The sequence below is a fragment of the Abramis brama genome, assembly GCF_963993115.1.
Source record: "Abramis brama genome assembly, chromosome: 13".
Taxonomy (NCBI): domain Eukaryota; kingdom Metazoa; phylum Chordata; class Actinopteri; order Cypriniformes; family Leuciscidae; genus Abramis; species Abramis brama.
In genome coordinates, this window is record NC_139975.1 from 31,677,357 (window position 1) to 31,694,291 (window position 16,935).

Below are 16,935 nucleotides of genomic sequence, written 5' to 3' on the forward strand. Positions count from 1 at the left end.
CTCTCAAAAATACAAACATGAATATGTGTAATATGTAATATGTTGCTCACATATTATGGTAGCCCTGTTTGTGCTAAATAGAGTGTAATTACACCTTTGCCATTAATATGTTTATAAGCAACTGAAAAAAGCACAAATGTCAGGGCATGTCAAAACATCTCAAGGACCCCAAAAAACACCTCAGAACCCTGAGGGTTAAGATAGGTCTCTGTGGCCTCTCTCTTTGCTTCTGCATCCAGGAGGTCCTGAAGGAATTTTTATGGCGGTTCTTGCCTAAATCCAAGGAATGAGTTTGGTTGTTAGAGTCCACCTGTGACCAATGGGAAGTCCTCTCCTTGGTGGTGGTGGGTGCAGAAGGTCCCCGTTCCTGTCCTGTAAGAGGTATCTGGTAGTTGTCTTAGCATCTTATCTAATGTTGCTGAACATTTGTTTATGTTCATTCACCAAGGATCCAATCACAGTGTGGCACATCTTCTTCCACACCGGCAGTTAGAGGGGCCTTGCCATAAACTGGTCCCTGGAATGCCATCTTAACTGATTTTCACCACAATAGCTACCATGAAAATACTATATTGTTGTTTTTACTAGTACACTACTCATACTACATTTACCATATTATTTTATGGCAGAAATAGGAAGAGTATGCTTGTATGCTGTTCTGAATTCAGCAACTGATACTGTAACGTGCCAGAGAAAGCAGGAGAAGGTGAGGATCTAAATGTTTTTTTTTTGTTTTTTTTTTAAGTAAATAAAGTAAAACAGATATCAACATGAAAAACTACAAAGGACTACAAAACATGGCACAGAACAGGAAATAACATTAGTCCAAACAAAACAAGGGGAACACAAGACAGGAATCATAACAGATACCATCCATGACCCATGACTTAACCCCCCCCCCCCCACCCACCCCACACACACACACACACACACACACACGTACACACAGGGCCCCACAAACTAAGAAATACAGTACAAGTACACACACACACACACACACACACAAACTCCACCCTCTTACAAACCTTACCAGGAAGTGACTAGTCATTATTTTTGCCTTTCATTTTTACTGAAAGCTGAAACGAGTCAGTGTTGTGAAGAACAAAGTTTATATAATATATATAACATTATATTATAGCATTTTTGTTTATTTCTGAATTAACTCAGATTAGATTTTAATTGTAATAGTTATTTGTTCTTTAAACCAAAGTTCATAAAGTGAAAGTATATTATAGATCGCTGGATCTTTTACAAGACGAGGAAATGGATTCAAAATCTGTGGAAGAGCTTTCTTGTCCTGTTTGCTGTGAAATCTTCAAGACTCCTGTTCTTCTGTCCTGTAGTCACAGTATTTGTAAAGAGTGTCTACAACAGTTCTGGAAAACTAAGAAAATTCAGGAGTGTCCTGTCTGCAGGAGAAGATCATCAAAAGATGATCCACCAGTTATTCTTGTGTTAAAAAACTTGTGTGATTCATTGATAAAAGAGGGAAATGAGAAACGTTCATCAGGATCTGAGGAGATCTGCAGTTTACACAGTGAGAAACTCAAACTCTTCTGTCGGGAGGACAAACAGCCTGTGTGTTTAGTGTGCAGAGACTCAGAGAAACACACCAATCACACATTCAGACCCATCAGTGAAGTGCTTTCATCTTACAAGGTGAGACTAATGTCTCTCATTTCATATGCTAATACAGTGCTAAACATAGAGTATTATTTGTGTACACAATAGACCAGTATTTATTTTTGCTCAGACTAAATCTTTATATCTCTCTGATATAAAATTCTGCTCTAATCTCTGATGTTCAAATCTTCTTGAATGTAACAGCATTGGCACAAAACATCTTTTGAAAAAATAGAAATGTTCTGTATTTGCACAGCCACAAATTTACAACTGCAAGGATATAATATTTAAGAATTGGCCATGCTATTTTCTTGATGTTTCTTGATGTCCTGCAATGTTCAGACACAAATGCTTCCATGAGAATGACCAATTCATCATATGAATAATTTAAAAACATCCAAACATACAATGTTTAAACCTCTTAGAGCTGCATAAATTTCACAGATTTTCATCTTAACCTGTAGGTGGAATTTAATACAGCACTGACGTCCTTACAAGACAAGCTCAAACATGGAGAAGAAATGAAGAAAAAGTGTGATAAAACAACTGAACACATCAAGGTGAGGATATAAAGAGCTAAATACTCAACATTCACACACACAGTTTATTATTGACATTAGTGGAGTGTGTGTTCATACAGCGCTGACTGAAGTGAATGTGATTTGATTTCAGTCTCAAGCTGAGCACACAGAGCGTCAGATTAAAGAAGAGTTTGAGAAGCTTCATCAGTTTCTCAGAGACGAAGAAGAAGCTACAATCACTGCACTGAGAGAGGAAGAGGAGCAGAAGAAGCAGAGGATGAAGGAGAAGCTGGAGGAGATGAACACACACATCTCAGCTCTTTCACACACAATCAGAGACATGGAGGAGATGATGAAAGACAATGACGTCTCGTTTCTAAAGGTGACAAATCAATCTGGCTTCATTCTTTGTGCAGAAAACAACTTGTATAGAGAAACTCATTGACACTGAGAGTGTTTGATAAGATATTAAAATGTTTTCAAACTCTCTATTTTCCAGAACTATAAAGTCACGATGGAAAGGTGAGTGAGCTGCTCGTATCTTCTCTCAGTGGATCTGAACTCAAATTCACTGCAGTTCTGACTCCTGAATGTTCCTCAGAGTCCAGATCTCACAGCCGGATCCACGGATGAGTTCTGGAGCTTTGATTCATGTGTCGCGTTATCTGGGTAACCTGCCGTTCAGAGTCTGGAAGAAGATGCTGGAAACTGTCCAACACAGTGAGTCTCAGCAGATTTGACACCAGTGCAGAAGATAGTTCACATATAAACACACACAACATCAACATTTGATAGAAATATATTGGTAACACTTTACAATAATTGCACTAATGGCATATTACTTAACAATTAGTTAATAGTTATGTGCCTCAACAAGTAAAGGCATAACATGATACATTTGCAAATCATTAGTTAATGATTAATTAAAGGAGACAACTGGAAGTTGAAGTACATTGCCTTGACCAACGGTGGTAATTAACGCATTAATTTACATTTTTAGTTAATAAAATAAGTTATTAAGGAATTAATACATTATGACACATTTAATTAACAACAATTTATATATTACTTAATCTATTAATCATTTAGAATCTTTATTAGTTACTGATGCAGTAATTGTTACGGAAGCAGACGGACAACAAGGTACGTAGTGATGTAATGTTTATTTAAACAGCTGAGTGTCAAGAAGATTCAACGTGCAGGATTTAGGTGAGTATCAGAGTTCAGAAGTGCACAGTTCTTGATTGGTATTCGTGATTGAATGATCGCTGTATCTTTTGCAGGAACGGCAAGATGAGACTTCAGAGTGGAGAAGATCTTCGTATGAAGAGGATGACAGGTGACAGCACACACTCACGCACCACTTGATGGAACAGACAGGCTTACGGCTCGGAGACCACTCGAGTAGAGATCTGAACAGACTGGAACAGACTGGAAACGTTGGAGAGAACTGGTAAGTAAACACAGGTAAGTTTAGTAGTGAAACTCGCAGAGAGAAGCACTATGAGTCCGCTTCGGATAATCGAGCCCGGACAATGAGAGGTGCGTGAGGTGTGCTTAAGAAGCAGTGGTGATTGATGGGGTGCAGGTGTGACTTATTAAAACTCAGGTGACTGTGATCGCTGGGTGATTGTGGTGGATGAACCTGGCCAATCCGTGACACTACCCCCCTCCCCAGGGCCCGCTCCTGAGGGCCGAGGTCTCCGACGCCGTGGTGGTCTTCCACGTCCACGAGGTCCAGGGTACTGAGGATGACTGGAATGGAACTCTTCCATGAGTGTGGGATCTAGGATATCGACTCTTGGGATCCATGATCTCTCCTCTGGTCCGTATCCTTCCCAATCGACCAGACATTCTAACTGACCACCACGACGTCGGGACTGCAGGATTTCACGAACGGAGTAGATGGACCCTTCTTCCAGCATCAAGGGGGGAGGAGGTTCCTCTTCATGGCCAGGTTCTGTGGAGGGAACAAGAGGTTCGTGAAAGGGTTTGAGCAAGGAGACGTGAAATGTGGGATGAATTCTGTACTGTGGTGGAAGCTGGAGTTTGAAAGAGACGGGATTGACCTGTTCCAGGATGGTAAAGGGGCCAACAAACCTGGGACTCAGTTTCTTGGAGGGCAGTCGCAGACGAATATCGCGAGTGGAGAGCCAAACCTTGTCACCTGGAACGTAGACTGGACCCGAAATCCTCCTCTGGTCAGCGACTGTCTTGGATCTGCGAACTGCCCTCTGCAGATGATGGTGAGCTTCGTCCCAGACTCTCTCGCTCTCCCGGAACCAGTAATCCACTGCGGGGACCTCAGATGGTTCACCATCCCAGGGAAATAGAGGAGGCTGGAATCCGAGAACACACTGGAATGGTGTGAGGCCTGTCGTGGGTTGCCGCAGTGAATTTTGGGCATACTCTGCCCAGCCCAGAAACTGGTTCCAGGAGTTCTGGTGGCCGTGGCAGAAGGTCCTGAGGAACCGCCCCACTTCCTGGATCTTCCTCTCCGTCTGGCCGTTGGTTTGAGGGTGGTAGCCAGAGGAGAGGCTGACTGTCACACCTAGGAGCTTGAAAAACGATTTCCATACTCGGGAAATGAACTGGGGTCCCCTGTCTGACACGATGTCTTCTGGGATCCCATAATAGCGAAAGACATGATTGAAGAGGAGTTCGGCGGTCTCCAGGGCAGTGGGAAGACCTGTTAGTGGTAATAGTCTGCAGAACTTAGAAAAGCGATCGACGATGACGAAGATGCAGGTGTTTCCATCCGATGATGGTAAATCGGTCATGAAGTCAACTCCTAGGTGTGACCAGGGGCGGTTAGGAATTGGCAAGGGATGGAGTTTTCCTGCAGGCAGATGTCTGGGACTTTTGGACATGGCACACTCCTTACAGCCTTGGACATACCTCTTCACATCCCTTGCCATACCCGGCCACCAGAAGCGTTCGGATAGCAGCGAGAGAGTGTTGTTGGCCCAGGGATGTCCAGTGCCCAGAGAGGTGTGAGTAGTGTGGATGAGATCTACCCGTTGCGTCCTAGGGATGAACTGGCGATCAGGTGGACAGCCCGGCGGAGGGCGAGGATTAGGAGTGGCGACGGCTGGAGGAGCAGACCATTCGATGGGACTGATGATGATATCTTCGGGTAGAATGTTGGTGGTTGACTCGGAGGTCTCTGGAGTATCATGTAGTCTGGATAAAGCATCAGCACGGACATTCTTGGGACCAGGACGGTAGGTAATGGTGAAGTGGAATCTCGAGAAGAATAATGACCATCTGGCCTGACGAGGACAGAGACGTTTTGCATCACGGAGGTACTGGAGATTTTTGTGGTCTGTGATGACTTGGAATGGATGGATGGCGCCCTCCAGCCAATGTCGCCACTCCTCCAGGGCGAGCTTGATGGCCAGGAGCTCACGGTTGCCGATATCGTAATTCCTCTCCGTCGGGCTGAGCTTCCGAGAGAAGTAGGCACATGGATGGAGTAATTTCGGTGTCCCATGAAGTTGCGAAAGGACGGCTCCAACTCCGGAGGTTGAAGCATCCACCTCCACGACGAAAGGAAGCTCAGGATCAGGGTGAGTCAGGAGAGGTGCTTGAGTGAAGGCAGACTTGAGGGATTGGAAGGCTGCGGCCGCTTCGGGAGTCCAGAGGAGACTTTTGGGTTTACCTTTGAGCAAGTTGGTGAGTGGAGTGGTGATGATGCTGTAGCCTCGTATGAAACGTCTATAAAAGTTGGCAAAACCAAGGACTCTCTGGAGTTCTTTGATCGTGGTGGGTTCTGGCCAGGTGGTTACAGCGGTGACCTTCCTCTCGTCCATGCGGACCCCCTGACGGTCGATGAGGTATCCTAGGAACTGTACTGATTGGAGATGAAAAGAACATTTCTCGGCCTTCAGGAAAAGATGATGAGCTCTGAGTGTGTGAAGGACCTCCGCAACGTGGTGACGATGTTCGTCTTCACTCCGGGAGTAGATGAGGATGTCATCGATATAGACGACCACGAAGCGATGCAGGAACTCCCGGAGGACCTCATGGATGAAGTTTTGAAACACGGAGGGGGCGTTGACCAGCCCATAGGGCATAACCAAATATTCATAGTGGCCAGTAGGGGTCACAAAAGCGGTCTTCCATTCATCCCCTTCTCGTATTCTCACCAGGTTGTAAGCGCTGCGGAGGTCCAACTTCGTGAAGATGGTAGCTGATCGGAGTTGTTCGAGGGCCGCAGGGACGAGAGGAAGGGGATACTTAAACTTGACCGTACCTTGGTTTAGGATCCGGTAATCGATGCATGGCCGCAGCCCTCCATCCTTTTTGGCCACAAAAAAGAAACTGGATGCTGCAGGAGATGTCGAATGCCGGATGTACCCTTGATCGAGAGCTTCCTTAATGTACTCCTCCATGGCCTTGGTCTCTAGAATTGACAACGGGTAGATCTTACCTCTTGGCAAAGGAGCATCAGGAATCAGGTCTATGGCGCAGTCCCATGGCCAATGAGGTGGTAGCTGGGAAGCTCTCTTGGGGCAGAAGATGTCTTGGAAAGATGAGTAGATATCAGGAATCTTCGTGGACTGTTTTTCGAGTGGACTTTCGACTGATGTGACATAGACTGGAACAGGATTCAAAACAGGACGTGGAAGAAATGGAAAACATTTTGGTGAGCAATTCTTGCCCCACTTCATCACTTCCCCGGAGCCCCAAGAGATGATGGGATCATGCTTCACCAGCCACGGACGTCCCAGTATTATATCCGCATTGGCCCCCTCCAGAACCAGCAGCTGGATATCCTCTTGGTGTAGGGCTCCGACATGAAGCGTAATGGGTTCACATTTCCGGTGAATACGAGGACGTGCAGTGATGAACTTGGTTATGGATTGAATCTGGTAAACTATTGACGAGGCTTCGGTACGGAGCTGGAGCTGGCGACAGAGGGTCCCCGAGATGAAATTACCAGCTGACCCGGAGTCGATGAGGGCGTGAACTGAAACAGATGATGTCTGGGTGGTTAACTGGACACAAGAAGTGAGTGGTTGCATTTTTTCTTCATCAATATGGAATACACTCACCGATGTTCGTATGGGACGAGTTGGACAGTTCAACCGAACATGCCCACTGGCTCCGCAATACATACAAAGACCCCGGGTCAGCCTCCTCTGTCGCTCAGCAGCGGTAAGTTTACCAGACTCGATGATCATGGGCTCTGGTTCTGGAGGGCTGGCGGTTTCAGATGGGCGGAGGAGTGCAGAAGAGTTAGAATGGAACTGATAAGATTGGATACGGTCTGAACATCGGATGGATTGTTGAATGAACTTTTCAAGCCCCATAGCATCATCCAAGGCGGCCAGCTGCAAACGGAGTTGAGGTGTGAGACCAAGCCGGTAGGTGGTCAGTAAGGACCGTTCGTTCCATCCACTGGCTGCCGCTAGGGTGCGAAAACGAAGGGCATATTCATGAGTGGACATCTTTCCTTGAGACAAATGATAGAGTTGCTCACCGGCTGATATCTCTCCATCTGTTCGGCCGAATACTTCTTTGAAGTGAGAAACAAAGGCTTGAATGGAACTGATGGCGGGACCAGCTTGCTTCCAAATCGTTTCAGCCCATTGGAGAGCTGGACCGGTGAGAAGAGATGTAATGAATGCGATTTTAGACTGATCGGTGGGATATAATGTGGGATGCATGGTGAATATGAGAGAACATTGAAGCAGAAATCCGTTGCACTCCTCTGCCCCGCCAGAGTAGGGCGCTGGTCGGGCCATGGGACTGGACGATGCGGTGGTCGAAGAAGTGCTCGAAAGTGGTGGTGCTGGTGGTGCGGAAGGCGTGAAGGTTGGAGTAGGCGTGATGGTAGGATGAAGTGTTAATACCCGCTTTAATGAATCCACCAGCTCTTGAAAGGGATCTGGAACACTCATGCTGCCGCTGTCTTTTCGGTCCGGGCTAACTGTTACGGAAGCAGACGGACAACAAGGTAAGTAGTGATGTAATGTTTATTTAAACAGCTGAGTGTCAAGAAGATTCAACGTGCAGGATTTAGGTGAGTATCAGAGTTCAGAAGTGCACAGTTCTTGATTGGTATTCGTGATTGAATGATCGCTGTATCTTTTGCAGGAACGGCAAGATGAGACTTCAGAGTGGAGAAGATCTTCGTATGAAGAGGATGACAGGTGACAGCACACACTCACGCACCACTTGATGGAACAGACAGGCTTACGGCTCGGAGACCACTCGAGTAGAGATCTGAACAGACTGGAACAGACTGGAAACGTTGGAGAGAACTGGTAAGTAAACACAGGTAAGTTTAGTAGTGAAACTCGCAGAGAGAAGCACTATGAGTCCGCTTCGGATAATCGAGCCCGGACAATGAGAGGTGCGTGAGGTGTGCTTAAGAAGCAGTGGTGATTGATGGGGTGCAGGTGTGACTTATTAAAACTCAGGTGACTGTGATCGCTGGGTGATTGTGGTGGATGAACCTGGCAGTAATCATGACAATTGTAATCATTAATTAATGGTTTAGTTCTTTATAATGTAGTCATACATTAACTCATGATTATCTGTGCATTAGTTAAACATGAATTACTGCATATTAGTGCACCCGTATTGTAAAGTGTTACCAATATATTTAATAATTACAAAGTGAATCTGAATCTGATTAATAAATATATTTCCAGGTCAATCTGAACTATATTTCAGAAAATCATCAGATCATACAGTGAACTCATAATGAAATGTTTATTCCTCATAATCTTTATTTATGTATTATGATACAATAATGTTTATTGAATACTGATATCAAACCTGAAGCCTCAATCCATTCTGACAGTAAGAGACCATTGTTATGATTTATGATTTCTTTCAACAAAATCTTTATATGTGTTTAACATTTACATTTCTAATACATCATATCTAATCCTCTAATCTGATGTTATTCTCTTTGCAGCTCCGTTGACTCTGGATCCAAACACAGCACATCGTAATCTCACACTCTCTGCTGATCTGACCAGTGTGTCGTACAGTGATGTTGATGAAACACTTCCTGATAATCCAGAGAGGTTTGACTGGTATCCATGTGTCCTGGGATCTGAGGGCTTTAACTCAGGAACACACTGCTGGGATGTGGAGGTTGGAGACAATACATACTGGATTCTTGGAATAACAACAGCATCAAACCAAAGGAAGGGAGCGGTTTTCTTTGACTCTAATGTCTGGCGTGTGCAGTACTGGAACAGCAAATACAGCTCAAAATCCCCAGAGCAAAGCCACACTTACTTTCCTGTTAAACAGAAGCTTCAGCGTGTGAGAGTTCAGCTGGACTATGACAGAGGAACAGTGTCATTCTCTGATTCTGTAACTAACACACATTTACTCACATTCACATCCACCTTCAACGACACAGTCTTTCCATTCTTATATAATCGCTGCACAACTCCTCTGAGGATCTTACCAGTTAAACTCTTTATTACAGCAGAAAATCACAGTTAAATCTGATTCTGCTTCTAGATTAATTCAGTTTTGCAAATTATGCTTCAATAACAACACTGTAATAAAAGGGTCTCATTGATCAATCACACTTAAATGTAACATTTATTGCCAACTTAACACTTGTGCGTCCTTAAGCCGGGTGCACACTGTGCGATGTATAACAGTCCTTTACGATTGTTGTTGTTGTTAACACTTCCTAAGGACATTTTTGTCTGTTTTTTAAAATAATTATTTCCTGTGTTAATGCCAAATTCATGAATTTTGGCACAAGTGTTTATTTTTATTCGAATTTTCTTATTTTACTCTCATCTTTTTCTTTCATGAATCAATTTTACACTAGTAACACAACATATTTATACTCAGGACCTTAAGGACAAAAATATCCCCATTGAAAACTACATTTCTTTTTTTTATCCCAGGGCCATTTAACAAACAAACATTTAACATTTTTATTTTGTTTGGTAAAGATACAAAATGTAAATTTGGTCTTTTTCACAAGATGGCGCCATTTTCTCAGGTTTGGCCTATAAAGCAAATACTCGCTTTATTCATGTTTTCTTTTGCGCATATGCAATTATTTATGTTTATTTAAATGTCTATTTATGTTTTCTTCTTTTGCGTGTATCAATTGGATAAATAATGCAGTTATAATTCTTGTGGATGTCAGTGTGGTTTGTATGCATGTACTAGAAAAACGGTGTGTGTGTGTGTGTGTGTGTGTGTGTGTGTGTGTGTGTGTGTGTGTTTGCTGTGTGTAATATTTGATAGAGAAAGTTTCTACTGTACTGCAAATCAAATCCCAGCGTTGTTTATACCAGTGGAGCTTTGCTGGCATTCATGGGGAAAGTTTTGTACTGAACCCAAACTAAATCTCACTGAATTCTCTCTCTTTTTATTTTTTTAAATATATTTTTTATTTTAAATAAAAATGGATTCATGGCTTTTATTTGGTAGCAGTTTTTTAGTTTATTTATTTTTATTTATTTATTAAATATACATTTTATATAATATATATATATCATTTTCATAAATTTAAGCCTCTAACTTTTTCATTTTTCACTTTTGTAACTTTTTTCAACAATAATCTTCCAAGAGTCTTCTTCTTCTCGAGGGTCTTCAGAATTAAATTTGTGCTCCGAAGCTTCAAATGTTTATGAGTTTATTTTTTGACAGACATTTTTGTCCTCTAAAGACCTCAGAGTAACTTTATAAACTGAAACATAAGGGTTAAAAATCTGATTTCTGTATTTTTTTTAAAAATATGTGTATTATTATTATTATAAATTTGATAATTAAGTAACCATTAAATAACTCATAAAATAATGAAAGTATGTTTAAATCCACGTTTACAGTGTAAGACAACATAAAGTGTCGACACATTTTAGTCATAGACCCTTTTCAGATTTCCGGGTTTCTCAGAAGCAGAAGTCGTCATATTTGGGGAAACTTCTTTAGCGGTGAATGAGAGACTACATTAAATATATATTTTATGTTTCCATTTGCTCAAATGGCAAAAGAAAAACTCCACAATAGAGTTTTCACAAATTTCAACAAAAAAATAGCGAGGGAAAAAATAGAGGGATTTATAACGGCAGTCAGAAGAGAGAAAGATGTCAGTTTATCCGTCACTCCCACAGTCACTGTATTAGAAACACCATCAGCGTTAACTTTTTTTTTTTTATGAAAAGGTAATATAATACAATAGTGTTAAATGTACATATATATTTTTAAATGGAAATATAAAGTGAATTCCTCATATTATCCTATTGAGCTCTGAAAATTATGAATTCACTGTGAGGCAAGCAGCTGTTTATATATTCATGCAAAATGATTGACAATAACAAGACTAGATGCTTTCAAACCGTTATTTAGAACATTTTTAAATGTTTAAAATGTTTAATGTTTTTAATGTAAGGTTTAAGTTGGTTACAGTGTGACAGATTTTCATCAGTCAAAAATGGGATGCACAAAACTGTCTTATGTAACAGGCGTTGAAAAAATATATACTAAAGTTATGATTAAAAACATTATAATACTAACATTATAATTTAAAAAAGCACCATGCCAGATGCAAAATGATGCACTTCAGTGGATAATAAAGGGGTCCTTGATTATGATTTCACGTTTTTAACTTTAGTTAGTGTGTAATGTTGCTGTTTGAGCTTAAACAACATCTGCAATGTTACGACACTCAAAGGTCAAAGCAAATGGAGATATTTCCTTTTACAGAAATCACTTTTTAAGGACTACAACACACGGCTATGACACTGTTGTCTTTTTAGATCTGCTTTACAGCAGAATTGATTTCTGTTTGCATCATTGATCATTATTTTCCTGTTTATCACTGTAAAGCTGCTTTGAAACAATCTGTATTGTATAAAGCATGATATAAATAAAGTTGCAATGAAAAGGAAATAGTGAGAGATCTTTTCTTACATATTGTGACGCACATCCAAGTTTATCAGATTATCAGAAATGTAGGGCAGGTTCATCAGTTGTTGACTGGATGTTGAGATGTTGCACTCAAAAATGAATGTGAGCTTACAGTTGATTGTAGAGTTTAAGGAGAATAAATGATTGGATTAAATATTACAGGGATGAATTAAAAAAAAAAAGTGTACATGGATGAATCGTTCACAAGATCTGCACTTTTTCAAAATAAATTTAATTTCATTCCAAATGCTTGAAAATTTCACTTTCATTTTTTACTTTTATATGCATTGATAACAATAATCTTGTGTCAATTTAATTTGACAGAAATAAAAGTAAAATACAGTCGTTAATCAACTTGTGAGAAAATAAATCAACACATGAAGAGAAACTTTAAACCATCTGATATGACCATCAGTAAAATAGATGTGAAATAGTTTTGAGAAATCAAACCAGTCTCTAGACCAGCGCAGCCAACTTTTGAGTTCAGCTTGGAGTAAGAATTATAGTATTAACACAAATTTCACAAATAGATTTGATTCGATAAGCTTGCAGTTTGATTTCGATCTTGATTTCAATTAGATTCAATGTTGATTCATTTTGAAATACTGTATATCAGGTACAGTGTGTTATTGTGTTTCTCAAGGAAAAACAATCTAAACTAATGCTGTGAACAATAGCCTACAGGGAACCATGTCAGCCGTACATTATTATAAAAAGTTAAAGGCACAGTATGCAATTTTGGCCATATTCAAATAACGCAGGCGTAGTGTGGAATCATGGGAGTTGTCGTCTTCACCTCCACTGCCGATGGGAATCAATCCGACGGGACTCAAATCATGTTCATGGATGAGGAAATGAAATATAGTTTTATAACCGTTACGTTTGATCACATGATTTTATTTTATTCTAACGAATTAGCCGCAAGTAACGTAATGTTTAATGCTAAATCACTACATCACTTTATTTGTCGAATTAAATAGTGGGGTAACACAGCACAGTTTTACATGATCAAAATACAATAATAATACAGTAATGTAATATACTTCATAGCGTAAATTCATTAGATTATCTTTACTTGATTATTACTTGTTCAGTAAATATAAACATGCATGTTACTTGCGATAAATGAAGAAAACAAGACTTTTAAACAATAAGACTAACTGTTCAAGGAACACATCTTGGAGCGCTGCTTGTTTGAAGGACGTTTGTGAAGTAATACAAGAATGTGCTCATGGGTTTCAAACTTGTATTTATAGAAAAAAAGATCCAAGGCACTTCTTCCAGTTCAAAACAGTTAAAAAGCCTTTATTCAAACCATGGCTCACTCTAACATTAAAAATAACTAAAAGAGCACACTGATGCATTTCAGGCATTCAGAGTGTGTCCGGTACAAAGTGAGTCACAGGTGTGGATGTAATTAGTTACTCAGTAGAAACGGGAGAAACCAAAGAGACCATTACAGGGGGATCTAATCATTGACAAAGTATAATCACATACACACTTCATAATAATAAAAAAAATCATAATAATACTAACAATAATCATAATTATATTTATGGAGTTAAATCTAATTCTTCATTCAACCAAGGAAAAATGGTAGCTTTTAACTGAAATAATAGGTTTCCCTTTGTAAAAGTCTTTGTAATCTATCACCAGAGACCGTCTACGGAGAGCCTGGCCACTCCCTATCAAGTCCTATTGTACCGAATTTTGGTTGTAGTTCCACCAGAGTTCCACTGGGGGCGATCGCACATGAGTGCAAAATGAATGGGAGTCTATGGGGCAGCTAAATTTGTCTCTTTCACCCGATTGCTGTTGAGAAATCTCAGATTTGATTGTAGGTTTTGCAAGTTCAACATGGGTTATAGGGCGAAAGTTGAATGAACGAGTACTTATGTTCTTTCGATTTCTTACAGGTTGAGTTGTTGTTGCCCATAACACGCTAGCATTCTGCTAATGAACACTGATTGGTCAGTGAAGGACTGATTACGACCAGAGATACCGCTTGATGGCATCGTGGCATCCGAAGCGGGACCAGAATGTTAAGGCGGACTTTTTCGCCCAAGTTTTTTTTTTTCAAAGCAACAACTTTTTTTTTGGTTGCTGGCACTTTTATCTGCCTATGGTTATGTATGTACTGTGAAATTTACACGGAAAATAAATTGAATTCAAGTACTTGTGTTATTCTTGTGTTAGGAAATACAGGATACATATGGTATAGTATTGCCACCTTAAAAAAAAACAAAAAAAACAATGTCCCGCTCAATAGTGCTAAATATCAATAAAAATTGAAAAAGGAGAAAAATGCCTTGCAGGTGTGCAATGATAAATTGTTCTAATAGTGGGCAAAGGGTTATCCTATTTCTCAAGTGAAAAGAAAAAAAATAATCTTTTTCCTGAAAAAAGATTAATTATATCTTGAGAAAAGTGGATTTTGAGGGGTATAGCTCCATAGACCTCCATTCATTCTGCACTCGTCCTGTGAGCGCCCTCATATGGAACCAGAATGGAACTGCAACCAGTTCAGAAGCCGGAAGTGTACTGAGAGTGGAAGTTCTCCCCTTATTAGACATTATCTGCTATCACTCTAATAGATCCAGTTACAGTTTCCAAACAAATTTTTTTTAAGAATATGAATTAGGGTTGTTCCGATTCCGATACTAGTATTGGAAATGCCGCCGATATCACAAAAAATTCTGGCATTGTTATCGGTGAGTTCTTAAACCCTTGTACCAATCCGATACAATTTTCTTAAAGCGTAACTCTCACCTAAAATGCAACCTAGGGTCTTTTTGTTAATCTACCCAAGGCAAGCTTTCGTTTAAAAGCATAATTAGAATGGAAACGGCACTTTTAAGTTTGACCGTATTTTCGTTTTCGCTCAAATTGCCTTTTGAATGGGAGTGCTTGGGGCACGATTATGACAGCATCAAAATCGCTATTTTTAAAACACTAAGAAGGCTCGACACAACATGAAACTTTGCTGGAAGTATCACCAGGGGCTCTACACTTGAACTCCAGCATTGAGAACAGTGTTTGTGTACACAGAGTTTACTAAAAAGAAAGATTTTGAACAACTCACTGTTTCCGCCGGCATTTTGTCAGTCAAAAATAGTCGATCTCCGAATGCGAATGAACTGACTCTGAATTTTAGTATTGTTTCTTATATATAAATTCTTTAAATAATTATTTTTTGGTGAAGTCCCTCTACATGTGAGCTGCATCTGGATACAATTTTGTGGTGATTGCATAAAGGAATCAAAGGTTACAGCATTTGGAACCAAGATAATCTTTTCGTTCAGTCCTTGACGCCCCCTAATGGGCATTTTTAAAATTGTTCCTCCATGAGGAATATCTTGTGATCAATGCAATAGATTATGTTCATTTTGGGCTCATTTGAATTGTAATAATATGATGTAAAAAATGTTGTGCCATTTTCAACGATCTGTGAATGTTTCATGAGCTGTTTGACACATTGCAGTACATAGTACAAAAAAGTATTTTATAGATTATGAAAAAAAGAAATTATATTTATCAGCAAATAACTCAACACTACTTAGGAGTTTTTCAAATTGGCTACATTCACTGTAAAGTTCAGACTCTAAGCTTTCAATTTTGTGTTAAATCAAGGCAGTATTTTTGAAAAATATGACAATTAATATTTTCGCAGCTAGGTGGCGCCCGCGTGTCCGGTTTAGAGCGACTAGTCAGCTCTCGTTCAGAGATGATCAAAGTGGTTAGATGCTTTAAAAAGCTGATAGTCTAAGCTTTAAGATGATACATATTTTGTGTTATTCCACATTTGAAAACAAGCAGGGACGGTTCTGGGAACACTGGAAAACACATTGCATCCCGGAAAGATGAGAGACTTCCTGACCAATACATATGCTACAAACAGTGATGACCCCCTTTTTTTTTTTTGCCACTTTAGAAGGCATTCTGAGTGATTTAGGTGATTATCCGGTCATATGGGCAGGAGATATGAATGTGGTAGTAGATGCTATTTTAGATCGCAGCCGTCCGGGCAGCACACGGACCTCTAGATCAGACTCTATGTTAGAATGTTTTTACTCCTGGGAACATATGAGGGGGAGGAAAAATACTTTTACTGTCTATGTACACAATCCTTATTCACTCGGTCACATACAGATGAGACATTTGCTCAAAAGTATTTTTCCTCCCCCTCATATGTTCCCAGGGGTAAAAACTTTCTCAAGATGATCCGGAATATTATGGGTACTGGTCACGAGGCATCTACATATTATTATTTTCTTATTAGTCAGATGGGCCAAAATATTAGTTCTGCGGTTTAGATAATTTGGGAAAAAGATTTGGGATGCTCATTTGATGATGAGGAATGGGGGAGGTTCACTGGTAATGTAAAATTGATGTCTAAATGTAATTGGAACAAGTCTCATACAATTAAAAATTTTACACAGATTCTACTGGACACCCAGAAGGCTGTTTAGAGCAGACTTAAAGGATAATCCTGAATGTTGGTGATGCCAGAGAGAGGAAGGCAACCTATTTCATGTCTTATGGCAATGCTCAGAAGTCTAGTATTTCTGGAGAGAGTTACACGACTATATTTTAAAGATATCACAGACCCAGTATGATTTTTGTCCTAGTTTATACATTCTTAGTTCTGCCTTTAATTCATGTTAAAAAAATGATTATTACGTATGTTTTATTACGGAAAAAAATGCATATTGTGCATGCAATTGTGTACAAATCAATTATTAATCAACCTTTAATAATAATGTACCAGCTGACAGAGTTCACTGTGCAGTTTACCACATTAGTATTTTCTCCATGAGAAAAATTAACATATTTATGTCCAAATGAATAGAAATCGATTTGCAAACTCGATGCTCACTCCAAGCTG

General features: G+C 40.0%; 1 protein-coding gene across 1 annotated transcript; it reads left to right on the top strand.

Annotated features, from left to right (window-relative positions):
- Positions 1-1,036: 1,036 nt before the first annotated feature.
- On the top strand, positions 1,037-10,558 carry LOC311094702 (E3 ubiquitin-protein ligase TRIM39-like). Its single transcript, XM_084132826.1, has 6 exons — positions 1,037-1,659; positions 2,088-2,183; positions 2,296-2,526; positions 2,644-2,666; positions 2,746-2,864; positions 9,076-10,558. The coding sequence occupies exons 1-6, from the start codon at positions 1,264-1,266 to the stop codon at positions 9,615-9,617; spliced, it is 1,407 nt and encodes a 468-aa protein (XP_083988952.1). The 5' UTR covers positions 1,037-1,263; the 3' UTR covers positions 9,618-10,558.
- The last annotated feature ends 6,377 nt before the right edge of the window (positions 10,559-16,935 follow it).